Source organism: Pristis pectinata, chromosome X, assembly GCF_009764475.1.
Source record: "Pristis pectinata isolate sPriPec2 chromosome X, sPriPec2.1.pri, whole genome shotgun sequence".
NCBI lineage: Eukaryota > Metazoa > Chordata > Chondrichthyes > Rhinopristiformes > Pristidae > Pristis > Pristis pectinata.
Genome location: NC_067450.1, coordinates 3246135 through 3269225, shown reverse-complemented (window position 1 = coordinate 3269225; position 23091 = coordinate 3246135). Strand labels below are relative to the sequence as shown.

The following is a 23091-nucleotide window of genomic DNA, read 5'->3' as shown; positions in this document are numbered from 1 at the left end:
TGCAAGAGACAGGATGTAATAATTCCAAAATATTTTTACTGTTTTTTTTTACTAATTTTGGCCATAGAACAAGAATTGAGAATTTTTTTGAAAATGGGGTAAAGATGAAATAATTAGATTAAAAAGTAAAAAAAAAATTCATTACAGGCCTGTGCTTTTAGCATTTCAGTTAAATCTGTACCTCTTGCTTTCTATTCTAGGTTAAGGATGATGACCGGCAGTTGAGTCTGGGATCCCTGTCCCTGTCTCTGTCGCAGTTACTGGTGAGCCCAGATATGACCTTTGATCAGTGGTTCCCACTAGAACATTCTGGACGTAACAGCCAAATTTATCTGAAAATCATAATGCGGGTGAGTGAGAAGGCAACACATCAGAGAATTTGTACCTTTGTATAAAGACAGCCTTATGGATTGAAACTAAAGGAACTGTGCTGGGACAGACTGGGAACAATCAGGTGGTCTAACTACAGAATTCAGGAAGGAGAACCAGGAAAACAGAACATAACATTTTTATACCCACTGCTTGTACAGTAATAAGGTGCCAACTTATTATAGAGCCTGTCTAACTCTTTCCACTGACTTCAATGAAATGAAAATTCAGGAGGACTCTATAAAAGGCAGGGTGATGCACATTGCCATGCTTATGCCCAGGTCCTGAAGGTGTTAGAACTTTTTCTTTAGCTCACCTGCCCCCTCTCGTGGCCGTGTGGAATGCACCCCTTTCCCCTTTCTGAAGATTCCTTTTTCAGTTTCTTATTTTCATTCTGATTTGTTCTTCTTTGATCTTCAGGCTATTTCTAAGTGTGTTTCAGTAACAGCTTAATTTAAAATATTTTTAATCCATTGACAAGTTTTAAGAAAGATATTTGTATGGCTTTCTGGGCAGTGATGGAATTACAAATTATCTGCTGTAAGGTAACAGGCTTATGTTCTACAACTATATCAGAAAGCCTGCTATTTTGAACTCAACGGTGATGATGCACAAAAATGATATTGTATGGCCACCTTATAGGACATTAGGTTGCACCAGTACCACATCAGTGGAATTTAAGTGAACTTTGTCGGTCACTGTGCCTTGTGTTCTATCTGAATTGCCTCATGTCCTGTTCACCATCCACTCTGTTTCAAAGTTGTGTCCATTACAGTTTAATTTCCATTGTCAATGGAATATTTAACTTCTGCTTAAAATTCCACTGTGAACTACTTTAACTCATTTTTTGAATGGTGTTAAATTAGAAAGCAAAGAGATTCTATGTGAAGAGGTTAAGAAGCCAGCTCCCAGAAAAAAATGCACCCTTCTCTGTATCACCTTCTCTTCCTCTCTCATACTTTCACTTGTGCAGTTTCTACATGCACCACTGGCCTCTTGTAATGTTTTCACATTCTAGTAGAAGTGAAAAGTGCAATAAAGAGGAAACATGATTTCTCCATAGCATTTTCGCTGAACAACAATACCCCTCTAGATTTGAAATAGGACTCAATTAAATGTTGTACATAAGTCACTTAGTTTTATTAAAATAAAGCAAAGTAATTTCAGGTACCACTCTACTTCCCTGCTTTCTTTTACCATAGTTGTGTGTTTGGTTGACAGGTCCTGCTTTCTGATGCCATTGATCTGGAGAAAATTCCCAGAGCTCGGAAATCCACAATGGAAAAAGTGCAGGGATCATCCAAGTCTGACAAGATAAGCATGACTGCTACTAAGTTAGTGGAGGCTTTGGGAGTGGGGAGCCTGATCCAAGCTCCCTTGCCAACTGAAAGCAGTGCCCCCAGCAGCGTGGGGACTGAGGTACTGGGTTACTCTGTATTTCCACACGAGTAAGCATTCATTATTTAGGTTGGTGTAGATCGAGCTGAAGTTGAAGTCTGTGGAATACAGTTTTATCAGTGTAGAGTCATAGAGTAATGCAGCACGGGAACAGGCCCTTTGGCCCAACTGGTCCATGCCGACTATGGCATCCTCCCTGCTAGTCCCAGTTGCTCACGTTTGGCCCATAACCCTCCAAGCCCCTTCCCTCCATGTACCTATCCAAATGCCTCCTAAATGTTGCAATTGTACCTGCCTCGACCACTTCCTCTGGCAGCTTGTTCCATGTCCTCATCGCCCTCTATGTACAGAAGTTACCTCTGGTCTTTTTTAAATCTCTCCCCTTGTATCTGTGCCCTCTGGTTATGGACTCCCCAACCCTGGGGAAAAGATGATGACCGTCCACCTTATCCATACCCCTCATCATTTTATAAACTTCCATGAGGTCACCCCCTCATTCTCCTACACTCTGAGGAATAAAGAGTCAACGTGGCCAACCTCTTCCCTATAACGCAGGCCCTCTAGTCCAGGCAGCATCCTTGTAAATCTCTTCTGCACCTTCTCCAGCTTGACGATGTCTTTCCTATAACAGGGTGACCAAAACTGTACACAGTACTCCAAGTGCAGCCTCACCAACGACTTACATAACTGCAGCATAATGTCCCTACTCCTAAACTCAATGCCCTGACTGATGAAGGCTAGCGTGCTAAACACCACCTTCACCACCCTGTCTCCTTGTGCGGCCACTTTCAGCGAACTGTGCACTTGTACGCCCAGTTCCCTCTGTTCCGCATCACTCGTCAGTGCCCTGCCATTCACTGTACAAGTCCTACCCTGGTTCGACTGTCCAAACTGCATCACCTCGCACTTATCTAATTAAAATCCATTTACCATTCCTCGGCCCATCTCCCTAACTGATCAAGATCTCTTTGCAATTCATTGTAACCTGCTTCACTATCACAAGTCCCCTTAATTTAGTATCATCAGCAAACTTGCTAATTGTGCCGTGTACATTCATATCCAAATCATTTACATAATGAATAAGAGGTCCCAACACTGATCCCTGGGGCACCCCACTAGTCACAGGCCTCCAGTCGGTGAATCCACCTTCAACCACCACCCTCTGCTTCCTATCATCGAGCCAATTCTGAATCCACCTCGCTAGCTCCCTCTGAATCTCACACAACCTGACCTTCCATGTCAGCCTGCCATGCAGGACCTTGTCAAAGGCCTTACTAAAGTCCATATAGGCAACATCCACTGCCCTACCTTCATCTATCCCTTAAGTTATGTCTTTGAAAATCTCCAAAAGATTTGTCAGACATGACCTCACACACACACACACACACACACACACACACACACACACACACACACACACACACACACACACACACACACACACACACACACACACACACACACACACACACACACACACACAACCATGCTGAATGTCCCTAATCAGGCCTTGACTATCCAAGTGATGGTAGATCCTGTCCCTTAGAATTCCCTCCAGTAACTTCCCTACAACTGAAGTCAGGTTCACCAGCCTGTAGTTCCCTGGCCTGTCCTTGCTCCCCTTCTTGAACAATGGAACAACATTGGCCACCCTCCAGTCTTCTGGGACTTCACCAGTGGCTAATGATGGAGCAAATATCTCCTACAAGGGCCTCTGCAATTTCTTCCGTGGCCTCCCATGAGGACCGGGGCTGCACTTAGTCGGGTCCTGGGGATTTACCCATGTTAATGCACTTCAAGGCTGCAGATACTTCTTTCCTCATAATATGCATATGATCCAAGACCTGACTACTTATTACCCTCATTTCTTTGGCATCCATGATATTCTCCTTTGTAAACACTGAGGAGAAGTAGACATTAAAAATCTTGGCCATCTCCTGCGGCTCCATACATAGGCGGCCCTGATGGATTTTAAGAGGACCTAGTTTCTCCCTAGTCACCCTTTTACTGTTAATATAACAGAAGAACCTCTTGAACCCTGCCTGCCAAATCCATCTCATACACTTTTTTGCCCTCCTGATTTCCCTCTTAAGTCTGGTCTTAAACTTTTTATATTCGTCGAAGGATTCATTCGTACCCAACTGCCCAAACGCGACGTACGCTTCCTTCTTTTTCCTGACCGGAGCCTCCATCTCTTGTCAGCCAGGGTTCCCCAAACTTGGTATGTCTAACCTTCACCCTGACAAGAACATGCTGCCCCTGGACTCTTGATATGATCCTTTTAAAAGCCTCCCACTTGCCAACTGTTCCTTTGCCTTTAATTAGAGTCACCCAGTCGACCCCAGCTAGATCCTACCTAACTCCCTCAAAGTTGGCCCTGCTCCAATTCAGGACTTTAACCTGTGGACCTGTTCTATGTATGTATGCAAATATGTTTGACTGTCAGTGTTTGATTCTGACTCATAGACATGACATTTAAAATGGTGTCCCAATAACTATTGTGAGACAGCACTGGTATCCTGGAAAACCACAGTTGGACTACATTTAGCAGCATTGATTCAAAGTCCCATTTGAAAGATTTAAATTGAACATGTGTTCAGTTCTAGTCACTTACAGGAGCACAGGAGCTCATTCAGCTGCTAAGTCTAGAACAGATTCAATGATTCTCAGTCAACTTAGTACAAGGGTATCTGTAGCTGAGGGTAATTTGGCCAAGGATAGCAGTGTCCACTTCCTATGTCAAAGACTGAAAAGACTCTATCTTGGAGTTTTTTGTGACAAGTTTGATAGAGGGGTTTTAAAGGCCAGACCATTGTTGGATTGATTGATTAAGGGAATTGATAGATTGCAGGGATGGATTGATATTGATGGATGGAGATTGATTGATTGATAGAGATTGATTATGGGGTTTGATGAATGGGGATAGATTGGTTGATAAGGATTGGGTGATTGCAGAGAGTGGTTGATTATGGCAATTGATAGATTACAAGAATTTTTTTGTGGAAAATGAGCATAAAAGAATTTGCATAAAAATCATGGGTAATGTAAATTGAAAATATACCATGCAGTTTGAAAAAGCTGCAGCTTTGAAGTTGTATGGAAAGTGAAGCTCAAAATCTGAAGAAAACAATTACTTTATTAAAATAAATATATACTTATTAAATAACTAGTTATGTTATTGACATCCTGTAATAATACATCAAGAGATTTTAATGTGAAAGTTGTGGGAAAAAAAATACACTTGTTTAAGAAGAATTTACCAAGAGACGAAACCAAAATTCTGAAGTGTGTATACAGATCAGTCAAGCACAATTTTCTGGTCATAATTTTCTAAATGGTCAAAAACTTGGAACTGTGGAGGAGCAAAGAGATTTGGAGGTCCAAGTCCACAAATAAGGAAAAGCTGGTAGACTGGTAAACAAGCAATGAAAAGTGAAGACTAATCGTGATCAGATTGAATTATGCAGCAAACTCAAGGGTCTGAATCTTGTTCCCGTAAAGTTGCAGTCATTGACTTTTGATCTTTTAGGGGGTGATACGGATTCACTTGTTGGAAGCTGAGAACCTGATTGCAAAGGACAACTTCATGAAAGGAATTGTGAAAGGAAAGTCAGATCCCTATGTCAAAGTGAGAGCTGGAGCCCAAAGCTTCCGAAGCAGAACTATTAAAGAAAACCTCAATCCCAAGTGGTACGAGATGTATGAGGTCAGTATGTTCAGACCATGCAGTTTGAAACCAAAGCATAATAAAGTAAAAACCCTTTATCCTGCAGAACAAAGTAGATACCTAATGGGTGAGCCTGGTAACAAGTGGGCTGGGTAAGTCATCATTTTAACATGTATTTAAATGTAATATTTGTTTTACTCTCTTTCCATTGCAGAGAGGCAATTCCTGGGTCTGGGGCAGCCACTGCCCCTTCTTCACTCAGTACTCCTGGATTTGTTCATTATAGTAGTAGATTATTTCACGTTTGGTGCAAAATTTTAGGCCCCTGTTAATTCTTCCTACTGGATGTGACTTTGTCGCACTCTACCAAAAGAATATTCTGATTTGTCCGTAACACTATTACAGCGCCAGCGACCTGGGTTCAATTCTGGCTGCTGTCTGTAAGGAGTTTGTACGTTCTCCCCATGTCTGCGTGGCTTTCCTCCGGGTGCTCTGGTTTCCTGCCCCGTTCTAAAGACGTACTGGTTAGGAAGTTGTGGGTGTGCTATGTTGGCGCCGGAAGCGTGGTGACACTTGCGGCTGCCTCCAGAACACTCTATGCAAAAAAAAGAAAAAAATGCATTTCACTGTGTGGTTCGATGTACACGTGACTAGTCTTGTCTTATAAAAACCTCTCTCTTAGGTCATTGTAAATCACATTCCTGGGCAGGATCTGGAGTTTGAGCTCTTTGACAAGGATGTGGACAAGGATGATTTCCTTGGAAGGTATGTTAATCCATCAGGAAATTCAGAATCGTGCAACATTACCATGGTTTTAGAATAAAGTGTTCGCCTTTTAATTAGAGCTTTGACTGTGTAGTGCCAATAACTGATTCCTCAAATAATTTGTTTATCAGTTTGAAGAGGGAACCTCTGGGGTATGGAACACAATCCAGTTCCGGGCACACACAGTTAGCACCAAACATTGTAAGGGGATATTAGATTCGGAGTAAAGCTCCCTCGATACTGTCCCATCAACCGTTGCAGGGCAGGGACAGCATGCATTGGTTGATTGAAGATTGGACACACCTGACTCCAATCAATCAGTGTGGAGGGCAGGAGACTGCACCAGAGAGAACATTTGCTACATGTCATCAACTGTATCTGGTGGGCGAGAGGAGAAGCTTTTTACAAGACTAAAGAAGATGACACGTTAGATAAAATCTTAAAAGGTTGGTGGCTGGACACACAACTTTTGGGGAGGAGGGAGGAGGCTGTAATCTCACAGGGATGGGACTTCTGGAGGGAGGAGTTTTCCTGGAAACAAATATTTCCCAGCTTAGTACAAGTAACTCTCTCCCCACCTCTGTTGCCTGGCACGGGTCAGCTGGAGCTGTCTGGGTGAAGGAAGATTCTCTTTAGCCCTCAAACTTTGGAAAGGCCTGGCTGTTTTCAGGTGACTTGGGTGAAAATGCCTCTGTAGCCGAAGGTCCAGCAGAAGAACCTTTTACGTGTAAATCGGAGCCTGAACCATCCTCCTCTGACTTCCTCTCGCTTTACCATCCCCATCCAGTTCTCCTCTCCCTAACGTTTATGTTGTTATTATTTCAACCAGAGTGACCCCATGAGCATTCCCTCCTGTGTGGTGGTGTGGCCCTTCCACCCGTGCTGCAGCAGCAGCTGCTTCTGTGGCTCTCCACTGTTTGCATTGATAACAACCAAACCTGGGGTCAAGAGCCATGCTCACACAAGCCTGACTGTAGAGGCTTGTGTAAAGTTGTCGGCCCTTCAACCATTGTTGCGGCCTCCAAATTATATGGGAAGGTGCATTTTTTTCCGATGAGTGAGTGGTTGGCTCCGAGTAAGGGGCTCACTTTGGGGAATACTTCCCCCCCCCCCCAAACTCATGCAGCAGATCATATTATCAGATATTCTGCTTTCATTATCTGTGAGCTCTTCCTCCTCTCCCTGGACCTTCTGGGGGAACTGAGATTGGGGGTCATCTTCCACCAACTGCACTTCCGACAGCTGATCCGGTGGAGGACAAGAGGGACAATTCGGTGTGCACTTTAAAGGGACAACCAACCACATCTTCTGGACTGTGCAGGTGTGGCCACTGCACTCCGTCTCAGGAAGTGGCCCACCAATTCTACCTCGGTGGCCGTGGTGCTCCTGCCCCTCCCTTCTGCCCTGTGCTGGAAGCAGAATGAAGCCAGAGATTGACAAGGAGGGCAGGGACCATCCAAGTGGAAGAAAGGCATGGAGGGAGACAAAACGCTGTGAGGCACATCTCCTAGAATCTGTGAAACGGCTTGGGCTGAACCCTACACCAGCCCACCTGTCCCACAGCTGGGTTTGGGTCCGAGGGAGCTGGGCAAAAGAAAGGTGTGGAGAAGATGGAGATGTCTTCAGTGATGGAGTTCTCCCAGCCTCCACGTTTCTTGGGGAAAACGGGGAGGAGGTGTTTCTTAGAGATGGAGCAGGGCCCTGGGGTGCAGGATCCTGGCATGGCTCTCAGCCTTCCCCACCATTACCGTGGTCTTGGCCTTGAGTGGAGGTTTCCATGGGATGGAGGGAGCAGGAAATTTCAGGCCAAACTATCCTCTCCAACGGAGGGGAATGGAAGCACCTCAGTGGTGAGGAAGGCACATGGACCCTCTGTGTGAATTAGGAGCTGGAGTTGGACACTTGGCCCCTCAAGCGTGCTCCCCCCTTTTAATAAGGTTGTGGCTAATCTGACTGTAACCTCAACTTGTTTCTGTCGACCTCAGTAACCTTCAACCCCTTATCGAGAATCTATCTACCCCTGCCTTAAAAATATTCAAAGGCTCTGCTCCCAGTGCACTTTGAGGAAGAGAGTTCTAAACACTTGCCAAACTCAGAAAACAAAATGCTTCATCGGTCTTAAATGGGTGACCCCTTTTGTTAAACAGTTCCAGATTCTCCCACAGGAGGAAACATCCCCTCCACATCCACCCAGTCAAGAGCCCTCGGGATCAGTCAAGTTCCCTCTCATTCTTCTAAACTCCAGCAGTTTCGAGCCTGTCTAAGCTTTCCTCATTAAGATAACCTGTCTAAGCTAGTAAATCATCTGAACTGGCAAATTATTAAATGCCTTCTGTAAATCTGACTATAGTATATCCACTCATTTATTAATAAATCTACTCTCCAGGAAAATGTGTGCTGTTGTATTCACTTGTAACGTAAATGATTATTTTCTTTGATTTGAATTCATCTCTTGCATGCAGATTGAAGATCAGCTACAAGGATATTATGAAGAGTAAATTTATGGATGAGGTATGGAAGTCTGGTTAATTGAAATGTTGTAGTGAGACATTTTGCTGTTGCTGCATCTGGGAGTGTTGGATCTCCAGGTACAACAACAACTAAGAGATCAAGTGAAAAGAAAGAACATGCATCATTTTCTGTTTGGCTGATCTGAAGTGCTCAACCTCCAACATTTCCTGATCAGCCTCTGAACATTCAGCAAACGTTATGGATTAGGAAGTTTAACCAGCTAAAAGTTATTAGCATGGAGCAGTTGTCTAGTTGGAGCTTGCAGAGTTGCCTGTGACAGGGTGGGAAGAATCCCGATTTCCAATGAAGTCGATGACAACTACCTCCATGGCGTGATCCATCCAAAACAGACTATTCAGCCCATCAAGACCATCTCCACATGAGCCACCTAATCGAATCTTACAAACGTGTGAATTCGAAGGAGGAGTTGGCTATCTGGCCCCTCAAGTCGGTAACGTCTCGCCCACTCTGGTAACCTTTCACCCCTTGTTTATCAAAAACCTGTCTACCTCTGCCTTAACAAAACAGGGGCTTCCTTGGCTATGAATGACCTGACTTATTGAAATCCAACTTCATGCAAATTCTCCCATATATATTTTTTAAGCATTTTTCAATTTGGTAATAATAATGTTTCATGGTATTCATTAATGACTATTTTCATTAGTTTAATTATGGGCAGTGTTAGGGTGAATATTTGATGAAATGAAAAAATTATAGCAAGTGTATGTAGAGTGAATGTATGGGTAGCTGTAGAAAATGGACAGTTCTCGGGAACGGAACCTTTGTGTGACCTAGAGACTGCCTGTATTTAAAACCTAACCTGTCCAATCTTTCCTCATAAAGACAACCTGCCCCATTCCAGGTATTCATCTATTAGGTATTCGTCTATTAAGTCTTCTCTGAACTGCTTCCAACACATTTATACCATTCCTTGTATAAGGAGACAACTCACATTTCAGATGTGGTCTCACCAGCACCCGATCTTAATGAGGCATAAGCTCACTCCTTTAGCATTCAATTCCCTTAGCTGTTTGCTTTCCTAATTGTGTTGTACCCACATACTAGCTTTTTGTGAATCATGCATTTTCATACCCAGGTCCCTCTGCACCTCGGCTCTGAAATCTCTAGCCAGTTAGAGAATGTTTTTGTTTTTCCTGCCAAAATTGGAAGTTTTACAGTTTTCTGCATTATACTACACTTCTCAAATCTGTGCCTTTGTAACCTCCTCCTGTCCTCGTCACAACCTACTTTCCTACCTACCTTTGCATAACCAGCAAATTTAGCAACCATACCTTTGCCTTCTCTGTTTCCTGATGGTCTCCAGCTGCAATGTCCTTGACTGCTGGTTGAAATTATTTTGAGATCACTATGATTCTGCAGCTATTAGTTGTATTTTGATATCTTAATAGAAGTTCCGCACATCAAAAAAACTAGACCATTGCTACCAAATTTACGTCACAGAATAAAAATTGACAGATAGGTCAAAAAGTAATTAAAAGCAATCTGCTGGAGGAGCTCATCAGGTCAAGCAGCATCTGTGGGGGGAGGAATTGTTGACTTTTCAGGTTGAAACCCTGCATCAGGACTGGGAGTGGAGAGGGAAGATGGCCAGTATAAAGAGGAGAGGGGGAGTAGTGAGACAGAGGCCAGTAGGTGATTGATGGACCAAGGAGGGGTGAGGGATGACAGGCAGAAGGAGCCAGGTGGAGAAGGGGGAGAGGTGGGTGATAGGTGGAAGCAGACAAGAAAATAAAGGCAGCTGGAGCCAGGTTGGGAGCGTGGAGGGTGAAGGTGGAGACAGAGGCTGGAGGGTGATAAGTGGGGACACAAAGACTGCCAATGCTGGAATCTGAGAAGGGAAGGTGATAATTGGAACCATAGGGGAGAGGTGAAGAGCAGATAAAACCAGATTAGGTGGGGGATATCAGTAGGTAGTAGGTGAATGGAACCAGGCGGGGGTGGAGGACGAAAATGTGAGGACCGGTGGTGGATTGTAAGGAGAGAGGGGTAAGGGTTACCTGCAATTGGAAAATCCAGTGTTCATACCATTGGGTTGTAGACTACCCAGGCAGAATATGAGGTGTTGTTTTTCTAGCTGGCATTGGGCCTCGCCCTGGCAGTGGAGATGGCTGAGGATGGACAGATCGGTATGGGAAGGGGAGTTGAAATGCCATGCAACCAGGAGCTCGGGATAGCCATTGCAGACAGAGAGCAGGGGGTCTGCAAAATGGTTGCCCAGTCTGCGCTTGGTCTCGCCAATGTGGAGGAGGCCACATCGGGAGCATTGAATGCAGTGGTCCATTGCTCCTGGTTGCATGCCTTTTTAACTCCCCTTCCCACCCCTCCCCTTACCACCCCTCCCCTTACCATCTGTATTACTAGCTATCTTCCCTCTCACTCTCAGTCCTGATGCAGGGTCTTGACTCAAAACGTCAACAATTCCTTTTTCCCCCAGATGCTGCCTGACCTGTTGAGTTCCTTCAGCAGACTTTTTTTTGCTCTGGATCCCAGCATCTGTCGTCTCTTGTGTCTCAAAAAGTGTATGTCTAGTTGAGAGCATTCAGTCAGCAACCTTTACTACGCCCAAGGATCGTTGTGTGAATGCCATTATTCATAACTACATTACACATGCATACTAGTTATTAAAGATGGAGAATGAAATGATCATCATAACTATGATGTGATGTAACATTATGTTCCACTTCCTTTTCTGCAGTGGTTCATGCTTAATGATGTCAAATCAGGAAAACTTCATCTCAAGTTGGAATGGTTGCCACCAAGTATGGATTCAGTCATCTTAGACCAGGTATCAGTCCCCACTTACATGCAATGTTTGCACATGATCTTGTCTCTTTATCCAAGAGGCTGAACATCTGGCATAATGCCTTTTGAGCACCATATATTGGGGGGTGGGTGGCTTTGGTCTGCACGCTCTTGTGCTGAGTTCCAAATAACTGGGATGAAATTCAGCTCTCATGGAACGAGTCTGTGCTTTATAAAATTTAGATGGTGGAGGGAAAGACAAATGGCTTTTATTTTGGAACTAAGCAGGATACTTTCTGGCTTCAAACCAAATGCATAATTCATGGTTATTGTGTTTAGCAGGCAAATATGAGCCTGATGATGTTCGTGGGCTCCAGTCGCATCATAGCTGGTGATCTCAGTCATTCCATGTGAATTAGAAATTGTTATCAATGGGGCTGGGCTCTTTTTTTGCTTTGAAAAAGGATAATTTTGGAAAATACTGCAGAGTGAAGTGGGATGGTTAAATTCCTGTACCTATTTTTGTGCAAGTATTTTGTTTCCTGTCAAATATTAGAGGGAAAATGACATAGTGACCAGCTAGACTGAAACTAGATTTTGCACTGTCGGCTTTTAATTTTTAAATGAGAAGTTGGAATAGGCAGTCTTTTTTTAATTTCCCCCTCTTTAATACAAGAGCTACTATTTTCCATTAATAGTGTTTCTCCCCCCCCACCCATTCATCTGTTCACAGGTGCTTCAGGCCAACAAGACCATTTTCACACAGAATGAGGTGGAACCATCTGCTGCCATCTTATCCGTTTACCTGGACAGAGCACACGAACTTCCTGTAAGCCGTGGGTTTCTTGATTGTCAATAAATGCCAACGTCTGTCCCATGTTATAGTTGCTGAAGCTGATCCTTGCCATCATATGGATGAGGCTGTATCTGTTTGTTAGTTTGTGCACATACTGTACTAGATTCAATACTTAGCCATTCTATACTTGGTTAATCAACCACTGAGTTGAAGTTGCTTTCTCTTGTTCATTTGTTGTGATTCTGACTGTAGATATTTCATTTTCATAGATGAAGAAAGGAAAGAAGCTCCCCAGTCCAATGGCTCAGCTCACTGTTGATCACACCACGTATAAAAGTCAGGTAAAGCAATTTGAAGCTTTCAAAATACACAGGTTTCTGGACTCCTGAGAAAATCACATTCTTCAAAAATTAGTAGCTTGGTCAGAAAAGGTATAGAAATGGCTGTTGAGGGAATAACACATTGAGGTACATTAATGGTGCTGAATAAGGGAGCTCATTCTGTATCTCGCATGCTGTGCAATAATGCTGAGTCACAGAGATCGACCTTGTATCTAATTCATTCTAATACCTGCCCTGTGAGTGTTTGATGGGGCAAGGTTGAGGGAGCATTGACATGTTTTGAACTTGTGCTATCCCTGCCATAGGTGCTTGATGGGATAGTGTAGAGGGAACTTTGTCCCTAACCTAAGGTCTAGTTGACCTGAGAATGTTTGATGGCATGTTTTGTTCTTTTCCTGGCAATAAGACTTCCACCTTCATGATCTGAAAGTTCAACCTCCCCTCTTTCAACTAGGTTATAGAAGGAACAAATAATTTAACAGTAAACAAACCAAACAATGTTATACAGTGGCTAAAACACTCCAGCCTGGAGTTTTAGGATGCGGGTCTTGTTGCCGAAGCCTATATTCCATTAAATTTTCCTTGCTCTTTGTGAATTAATTATGTTATTCTGTCACAGGTTATTAACAGCACAGACCTACCTATCTGGGAGGAGACGTTTTCATTCCTTGTTAAGAATCCAAATATGGATCATCTGGAGGTTCAGGTAAACAGTAAGAACACCAGAATATGAAATAATGCTTTTAACCAGATACTTTATAACTTGAAAAGACACCTCAGCACACCAATGCATTCACACACCAACCTCAAAAGAAAAAAAACTGCTGGAAATCTGAAATAAAAACAGAAAATGCTAGCAATACTCAATAGGTTAGGCAGTGTCTGGGACATAAAAACAGGGTTAATGTTTCAAGTCAATCACTTTTCATCAGAACTGGGAAAGTGAGAAAGCAAGAGTGTTTTGAGTTGCAGAGAGGGCAGGGGTAGACAGAACAAGAGGAATAGCAGTGATAGGGTGGAGATCAACACTGTTCAGCTAACAGTTGCCTGGTGCTTCACTTCTGTATCCCACTCCCACTCTGACCTCTCTGCATTTGACCTTCTATGCTATTCCAACAAAGCCCAATGTAAACTTAAGGAACAACATCTGGTCTTTCATTTATGCAGACTGCAGCTTGCAGACTCCATATCAAATTCAACAATTTCAGATAATCAATCTTTGCTGTTTGCATCAGAACCACCCTGTACTTATGTTAGGTCATCCACATTAACTCAATTCTTTTCTCTCCACAGATGCTGCCTGATCTGCTATTTCCAGCATTCTCTTTTATTTCTGATTTCCATTAACTGTTCTGTTATGCTTCACATAGTTCCAGCATTGTTGTTTTTCTCTTGATTGCCCTCATTTATCTCTCTCCATTTAGTCCTCCAGACAAATCAGCCAAGGTCAAGACACATTCACAACCTCTCTTAGATGGCACCAACAGCATTTGTGTTACACATGCACCCTATCACTCACTTTTTATTCTCTCCACCCTTTCCCCTCTCTGCAACATTAAACATGTTTGTTTTCTTGCTTTTTCCAGTTCTGAGTAAAGGTAGTAGTTAACTCTGTTTCTCTCTCCACAGATGCTGCCTAACCTGCTGTGCATTTCCATCATTTTCTGTGTTTATTCCAGCATACCCACCTTGATACGTCAGCCAGCTCTCAGCACACACAGCTCAGTGCACCTAATTTAAATGAGGCAGAAACACTACACAATTTGAAAGACTATATCTAGGATCACTTTTGTTAGTTTCAAGGATCAAATGTGCCTTATTCATTTGTTACAAAATTTTTCCCCTAGGTTAAAGATGACAGTCACACTCTGGGGACTCTTACCATTCCACTCTCTGAACTGCTGGCCAGCAAGAATTTGACCTTAGACAAGTGGTTTCAGCTGGAAAATTCAGGACCCAATAGCCAAATTATGTTGAAGGTTATTCTTGGGGTAAGAATACAAAATGTGTATGCGCCTGTATCTATACCTGTGCATCTCCTGTAACGTGAACATATTGTGACTGGTGTCCTTTATCAGGAATTGGGTTCTCTGACTATTGTAAATGTCTTCTGATGTTCTTTATATCATGTTTTTATTATCTCACAGATCCTAGTTTCTGAGCATTCCAGCGAGCTTTTCTCAATTCAGACCACTGCTCAAGAGCCAACTTGTCATGAGGTGGAGAATGTGTCGTTCTCAGCTTCAGCTAGTGATGAGTGTGAACCGAAACCTGTTTCTTCATTAGTAAATGATCCCAGCAGCCATTCAGTGGCCTCCTTTACTTCACAGCATAATGTCAACATTCCAGAAAGCGAATCGGCATCAGCAGAACTGGAACTGCGTCAGAGAACGAATCGGTAGAGAGGAACATTTTTTTCATACTTTATTCTTTTGCTTGTGCTTTCTGAACATTAGCTTTCTGTAACTTGGCAAAGGCCAAGGGCTAAAAGGTTAAGTCATACGATAATGTTTTGTTCCTTAAGGTCCACTGTGTCTGTCAGAGGATGGAAACATGGTGTTCTGACCCTAGCTGTGTAATAGTTGAAGGGCCACTTGGAGTTCAGAGTTATGGATGTACAAACATGTTGGGGGAGATCAGGTGGCACAATCTCCCCAAATACAAAGAGTTTATATCATCATATCCAAAAGGTATCACATGCCAGGTGGTTGATAGCCTCACCAAAAATGATGGACTATGTGGCCAGGTACCTATCTAGGACCGCCCATGGACCTATGCGCAAGTTTGAGACAGGGTATGTATCTTTCAATGATGCCAAAAACCTTAATACTAAAAAATATTCATGGTTCTAATACCTGGGCCATACACTTAGTGTTTCCCTAGATCGATAGTTGTTCTCTGCCACCTGCTACACTTCTCTTACTGCAGGCATCTCAAGGCATTGGAGGGAAAAAAAATTATACTGTCTACACAAAATTCTCCAAATTCACTGGAAGGATAAGTGATCCAACATCAGCATCCTCACCCAGGACAACTCACTGATGTCCTGGTTACTCTTAGTTAGCAACATTGTGCGTGCCTAGTTTACATGCCCACCACCAGACTCCTGAAACAGACACACTATTCTAGCTCTGTCATGGGAAGAGATTACTGGGTGAACAGATGAAAAGATTTAAGGATATTGTTGTACAAGGCTCCTTGAAACATCACCACATGCCCAATAACTCCTGAGCACCTCTCATCCATGACAGCTCAAAATGAATGGCTTGAGAACCTCGAGTCCATGCCACTGGAGCTCTGCACAAGCAGCAGACGACCTCGCAAACTACCCACCCAGTCAGCTGCCACCTGCCCCATCTGTAGAAGTCTGTTGTCCACATTAACCACCTCAGAACCCACAAAGTGGAAGCAAGTCATTCTCTATCCTAAGGAACTACCTAAGGAGAAGATATTTCATACCTCTCGTATGTATTCTTGTTCTCCCTTCCCTTAATCTCATCAGTGTGTCGTGGCTGAGTTTCAATCTGTCTCTCAAGTTGATTGCAATCCAGTCAACAGTTCTTTGTCTCATCTGTCTCAACATGGGCTAGGTTCTCTGCATATTTGGTTGAATTCCAGTATACTTCATGGTCATATTTGCTCATGTTGTATGTTGAACACATATCTATGTCCATGTACACTTTGAGGAACTGATCATTGTGTAAATACTGTGGTTATCTCCCAGAATACAGTAAAGCTGATAATCTGCTATCCAGAAATCCAAGTAGTTCAGTATTCAGTAGTACCAGCTAATGGTTCCCATGCTCCCCTAAAACTCACCAGGGCCCTGGTTTTGGCTCTCCCTTTAATCTCACTGGGTTCAGTGGAAAATTTATTATACAGTGTAAATCTTTTTTTAAAAAAGTGAATTAAAAGTGTGTTGAAATAACATGCAGTAGTCCAAAATATCTGCCAGTCTAGACCACCTAAAGTACTGGATTAGCAGAGTGTTACTGTACTTGTCAAGTGGCTGCCTGCAGTGTAACATTGCAGCTGCTGTTGTGATAGCAGTCTTTATTTATACAGCTGCATCTTGTGATTTCAATTGATCATAGCTTATAAGTATTCATATATTTACTGGAATAGTGTGAATGCTGGTTCTTGTATCAATGGCAGAAATTTGCCCATCTCCCCCATGCGCCATACCTCCACCTTCCTGCCCCACTACTCCAGCCTTCCATTGTTGTACTTCACACAAGAAAGTCAGGGAAGAAATTCAAGTGCACTGGAGCTCTTTTAAGCACAACACGTGTCTGGTGTCACACAACCTTGAGCCAGTGGTTAACTTGTGGACTGATTACTCAGTAACTACACAATGCAGTTGTTGTTGTCTCTTCACATAATTGCACTGTCCTCTTCTTTCAGCAAAATGGATGTTTCAGAGTCACCACAGATCAAGCTGACATTGCTGTATAGCGTGCAACAAGCGAGACTGCTGCTTGTAGTGCATTCCTGCAGGTAAGGGAGTTGATCATTCCATTTTATTGCTCGTAAATCATTACAGTTCACAGATCACTGGAAAAAGTGCTATCAATAATTTCATGCATCCAGCTTGTCATGATTTTGAGCAAGATTTAGTCTACCTCATTAGGATGAATTCTAGCAGCTCCCAGAAGTAAATGATGGGAAGATCACGCCATAGTAAGTTCAATTAATACTGAGGCCAGCAGCAAGTCAAGGTCACTGCTGGTCCCAAAATACCAAGCTCCTGCTTGTTGGGTGACTTAAAGGAAAATTATATTGGAAAACAGGTGGTCTATACTGAGCACGCAAGGCAGCTAATCTCCCATTTAAGAGGAGGGTGTTTATTTAGTTCAATGTGGTACTGATGGCAACTTTACTCCATTTTCTGCAATTTGCTTCCCACCACCTTTATCTCCCTCTTTTTCACTCCCTTCCAACCCCTCTACTCTTTCCCTCATTCCCTCTTCCCATCCTCTCCCCTTCCTTCTCAACCCTCTCTCTCCATACTCCCCAGACTCTCTGCTCCCTGTCCTCCCATCCCGGTCCTCCCCCGGCTTCCATCTTATCCACTCATTTATATTGGAGATTTATGAGATTACTGCCATGAGGCAGTAATCTGAACCTTCCAGTTTGGAGTAGGCAGATTGCTTGAAAGACAGCATAATGATTGCATTTGTTTTTCAGAGGTTATTTTCAATCTTGCCATACAATATTTTTTAAAAAAGTAATGAGTATTGATTGGTTGTTTGTTACAGGAACCTAAGGCTCCATTCCAAGGAGATCCCGGACCCGTATGTCTCTCTCATTCTGCTCCCTGACACAAAAAAAGTGACAAAGAGAAAAACGAGCGTGAAGAAGAAAACAATTAATCCGGAATATAATGAAAAGTAAGGAGTGTAGGGTAGATAAGGAAAGATAGTAGAAGGAAGAGAAAGAAAGGGAATAGCAAAAGGGAACAAGAAAATAAAAAAAATTATTGAATAGGCATGGAAATGAAATATCCAATACACTTAAAGAGGGAGTCTTACCATGAAGGTGCTCTTAAATATTCGGTAATGAAGCAATTCTTTGAAATATAGTGTTGTATGGAACATTTTAGCAATAAAATCACAGCACCAATTCTGATGAACATTATGACACAGAAGGCAGCCATTTGGCCCATGCAGGAACCCAGCAGAGCTATCTCAGTTCCATTTCCCCCCCCCATTTCCCTGCAGACCAATACCTGTACCACCCAGCCTATCAACTCTTTTATTATTTTGTCACCTACTACGAAAGGACAGTTTACAGTTGCCAATTACCAGCATCAGAGCATACAACATGAGGTCACAAGGCAAATATGCAAACTCCACATAGACAGCACCAGAGGTTAGGATTGAACCTATGTCCCTAAAACTGTGGTGTGGTGGTGAAACAGTAGCACTAACTGCTTCACCACACTACAGCATAGTTTTTATGATTGTTCACACGTGTGTGCATGAGAAACTTTAGGGGATTTAAGCAAAATATTAACTCGAAGTATTTAACGAAGCTTGATAAGTTATATTTGCAGCACTTTTAATAACTTAGTTCCTCCTATCACCAGACTCACAGTTTTAAAAAAAAAGATACTATTTTATGTTAAGGGATTATTTGGTTTGTGAAAATGTCCTTTGTACCTCCCTCTAACCTGTGTTCTGATCAGAAGAAAGTTAATCTATTTTCCTTCTTTCCCACCCACAGGATTGTTGGCATTTGCAGTCATTTCAAAGAACTTTGCCAAGAAGGGGCACTGTGGGTTAGGAAGAGATTTATTTCTAAGTAGTTGACGAAAGAACTGCTGTTCCTAAAATATGGGATCAACTGTGTTTGTGCATGTGTGCATAAGGAGGAGATAAGAGTTAGCAAATACATGGTAGAATCAACATATAGGGGCTCTGACTGGTGTAGGAATGATGGGCTGAATTAAGTTTTCCATATTCTAGATTTTGTTCTTGTGCCATTTTATTTTCCAGATTTGAGTTTGAAGTATCATTGGAAGAAGTAGAGAAGAGAAAGCTGGACCTCACAGTAAAAAACAATGTTTCCTTCATGTCTAAAGAGATTGGAAAGGTACTTATGGAGAATGTTTAAAAGGAAAAAAAATGTTTATGTAACAAATATAGCACAAGTCACACTCGTGACTCTCCTGTAATTATGTTTTAAAATGGCTCAATTGCATTGGAAGACATGAATATGTACAAACCCTTTGACAATAACTCCAAAATCAGTCACCTGCACCACTTAAAAGGCAGCAGGCACAGGGAGACGCCACCACCTGCAAGTTCTCCTCCACGTCACATACCATCCTGACTTGGAAATATATCGCTGTTCCTTCATTGTTGCTGAGTCTAAGTCTTGGAACTCTCTGCCCGAGAGCAATGTGGAAGTACCTTCACTGCAAGGACCTCAATGGTTCAAGAATGTACTCATTAAATACTGGTTTTGCAAGGAATGCCCACATCCCAGGAATGAATAGTTTTTAAAAATTGTGAAAATAAACCCTTATCAATTTAAACAAATATATATATATAAAAAAATAACTTTCTAGACCAATCATGGAACTTGCTGCAGAACAAAGCTGGTGTTTCAATGTTAACAAGATTCTGGTCATTCCAAGCCCCTCTTCTAAGTGCTTATTACTCTTTATTTTTGTGCCCTGTCTCCTTAATTTTGAGTTTTACTAACCTTTGGTTCTAACCAGATCTCTGGTTCTCTTCCAGCTCCACATTGATCTCTCACTACTTGACCTGACTCAAGAGATAACACAGTGGTAAGTGAGCAAGCCAAGGTTTTGAATAAGAGAAATGGGCCAAACTGGTTGCCTATCTGTTAAACTATTTTCTTGGTGGGCTTAACTATGTCCTTAACTGTTGAAGCAGCTGTCAATATTCATTGTTTAGCATGAAGTATGACTATTTTTGTGAGCCATTGGAGAGTTGTCAGTGTCCATGGACTGTACCCCAATGAGGAGCTAACAGGTTCCTCCAGAGGAGCAAAAGCATTAAGATAATTTTAAGCATGTACAGCAAATTATTAAAACTTTTCTTCATTTTGCAGGTTCGATTTGAAGGAAGAATAATGTGATTCTGTTGCCTTAAACCCATTGTTAAGTTTGTCTTTGGTTTATGACCAACTATTTTTAAATGGTTTTGTTTGCAATGAAGTATTTCATACCACTTTAAGTATTATGTTCATTTTTTAAAATATTTTATATTCAATTACTAAATCATTGTTCATGTTTTAGCTTTAATTCATAAAAAAATTCCAAAGATTATGATCAGAGTATTAAGTCAGTCACAGCTTATTCTGTTTATGCTAGTCCTTTTGTTTAAAAACAATCTTAAGTACAACTTGTTGAATAACTACAATTCTAAAGGTACTTGCTTGTGTTTTCATCTCTGGAAACTGGGTTTATTTCCATCTCAGGCCCAGTGGGATGGAAGTAAACTGTACCATCCTATATGAAAATGTTTGGGAGATCCTGATGCACTTTTGACTGAGGGTTCACATTACGAAACTGCTTGCCATTTAATATAGAATGGGCAGGCTCAGACCAGAAAGATGGCTAGTTTGGGAACTAGATGACTGGTGCAGAAGAGAGGTTTGAAATGGGGATTGAGCTGGAACTAATTTGAGAGCATCACTATGGATCTAAACTACAGTTCCTGACAATGTTGATATGAGAGGGTGGAAAGTAGTTTTGTTGACTGAACATTTTTTTTAAAAAAAGATATTAATTCAAAATAACAAACTATATTTCAAAGTCTATAAGAATAATTCACAGCATTGTTCAAAAAGACTTCCCAGATCAAGTTCAATTAACTCTACTGTATCTAAAGTACATTTTCAAAAAAACAAGTGAATAAAATGAGCCTATATCATCATTAGAGTAGACATTTTCTGACCCTGATGTTTTGCTCAAACTCTGCACAGCATCTAGGATCTCAGCCTTCATTAACATTTTTTTTTAAAGTGCAAGCTGGCAATACCTGCTGTGACTTTGCAGGCACCTAATGCATTGCAAATGATGACTATCCGACCACATGCACTGTCAGAAGCAACCCTTGGGTTATGTCCCAAGAGCTTGCATTTAAATCGGTAAGCTGAGACTGCAAAAAGAATGTCTCTCATTGGTAGCCACTGGGGCTGATGAAGAATTATAAGCATGTACTCCACGTAGCAGAAATTAAATATTACCGAGGCTGATTAAAGACTAATTAGGCCCCTATTTAATGTGTGCAAGAGGCCTACTCTTTGTTTGGGTCACTTGGAATACATTGGGGGAGGGGAATCCTCATCAATATGGAGCACTGGTAATGCAGCTACTGATTGGGCAAAAGAACACCGCACGACCACCCTCCAGGTTTTTATGTTGCTTCAGTTTTCTGCAGTGAGGACCAATTTCTACCCCAATTAGTGTGGAAGTACTCAAGGGTTTTAATGACTCAATGGGAATAGGAACAACATATACTAAAAATCAGAACACTGCAGATGCTGGAAACCAGAAATAAGAACAGAAAATGCTGGAAACACTCAGCAGCTCAGGCAGCATCTGTGGAAAGAAAAAAACAGTGAATGTTTCAGGTTGGGGACCCTTCATCAAAACAGGTTTTTATTAAAGTTAAAATTGTTCTTTTTATGGGCTAATAACATGGTAATGGTAAAGAAACCTCAGAGCTTGAGAGACATATTAGGTTATTTACAGAAACTGACAAATTCAGCAATGTATTGAAAATATGCCTGAAACAGTCCTAGGGCTCACCAGATCATGCCTTGGTTCAAGTACTGGCAAGCTGCAGATTCCATTAGGGGGTCCCAGTGCTGCTTATCAGTACTGTCCTTCCCAAAATCTCAGCTCGCTCAAGTATCATAAGAAAGCCCTGTGGAAGGAGTGGGGAGAAGAAAATTGGAAGAAGCAAACACAGACCAGCAGTAGCCTGGACTATTATTGTGGATATAGGAGCATGTGACATTTTCACACTAGTGAAAATCTATTCTTTGCCAACCTTCAGGATCACTGGTTGGGTTACCTTTGACTAAAAAAAAAACTGAATGGTGTTCACTCTTCCTTTTTTCTCTATCTCAAGGGTATGCTCTTGCAGGTTTGAGGTAGGCATTCAGAACTTGCAGTTGCTTATCTGAAAGATGCCACACTTCTGGAGTGGTGGTTAGAATTTAGCATGCTAGATCACATCTGGATAATTATCCCCACTGCAAAAATCTATTTTGTCCCCCAAAACCTTGGCAACAGGTATCTGAAAGTTAACTGCAGGACAGTCACTGATGTACAAGGATAGCCAGCAACTGCCAGGACAAATCTTTACTCCTTTAATCAACCAGCCTTTCCTCAAATTCCCGATTTCCCCTCCTAACTTTTCAGTGTTGCATGTACCTGGTATCCATTAATGGACCCTTAATAGAGATTTTAAAAAAAATGGCTTCTACCCCATTTCTCATCAAAGCAATTTGATACCCACGAGATCTGCTGGTCTTTTTTCTTGTTAGCTCCTCTTAAATACCAGTTTCAGTATTCAAAGTCAAAATGAGGACTTGGGAACTGTAATAATAAATTTGGGCAGGAGTGATATTTTACATTGAAAATATTTATGTAGATTGATATTCCTCTTTAAATGCTGCAAGCTATTGCCTCTCCAGTGAATAATGGAACCAGTGCAGGCCATGGTAAACAATGCCCACTTGGCAGTAACAGAATTGAAGCTGAAGTTGATGGATTGTATTAATGTCACTCAAGAATGGGACTAACCAGAAAATAGCTGTCCTAATGCCATACTTTGCTTATTCCCTGGGTTTAACCAAGTGGTCAGGAACAACTTAACATGTAACTTTTAAAAAGATCTATGTATATTCAAATTTTACAGCTTGCAAATGTAATAAGTCTCAAATGAAAATAAAAATGAATATTAAAAATTTCCACAAAGCAATGTATTTTAACATAT

General features: G+C 41.9%; 1 protein-coding gene across 2 annotated transcripts in view; it reads left to right on the top strand.

Moving 5' to 3' along the window:
- esyt1a (extended synaptotagmin-like protein 1a) overlaps positions 1–23076 on the top strand; it is a 108095-nt gene extending 85019 nt beyond the window's left edge. For both annotated transcript variants that reach the window (XM_052009574.1, XM_052009575.1), the window contains exons 16-31: positions 201–350; positions 1591–1788; positions 5297–5473; positions 6117–6199; positions 8662–8710; positions 11427–11516; positions 12207–12302; positions 12539–12610; positions 13230–13316; positions 14458–14601; positions 14758–15008; positions 17015–17107; positions 17869–18000; positions 19108–19204; positions 19855–19904; positions 20192–23076. In XM_052009574.1, coding sequence (XP_051865534.1) covers positions 201–350; positions 1591–1788; positions 5297–5473; positions 6117–6199; positions 8662–8710; positions 11427–11516; positions 12207–12302; positions 12539–12610; positions 13230–13316; positions 14458–14601; positions 14758–15008; positions 17015–17107; positions 17869–18000; positions 19108–19204; positions 19855–19904; positions 20192–20213 — 1791 coding nt within the window. In that variant the 3' untranslated portion in view covers positions 20214–23076. The remainder of the gene's footprint in view (positions 1–200; positions 351–1590; positions 1789–5296; positions 5474–6116; positions 6200–8661; positions 8711–11426; positions 11517–12206; positions 12303–12538; positions 12611–13229; positions 13317–14457; positions 14602–14757; positions 15009–17014; positions 17108–17868; positions 18001–19107; positions 19205–19854; positions 19905–20191) is intronic.
- The last annotated feature ends 15 nt before the right edge of the window (positions 23077–23091 follow it).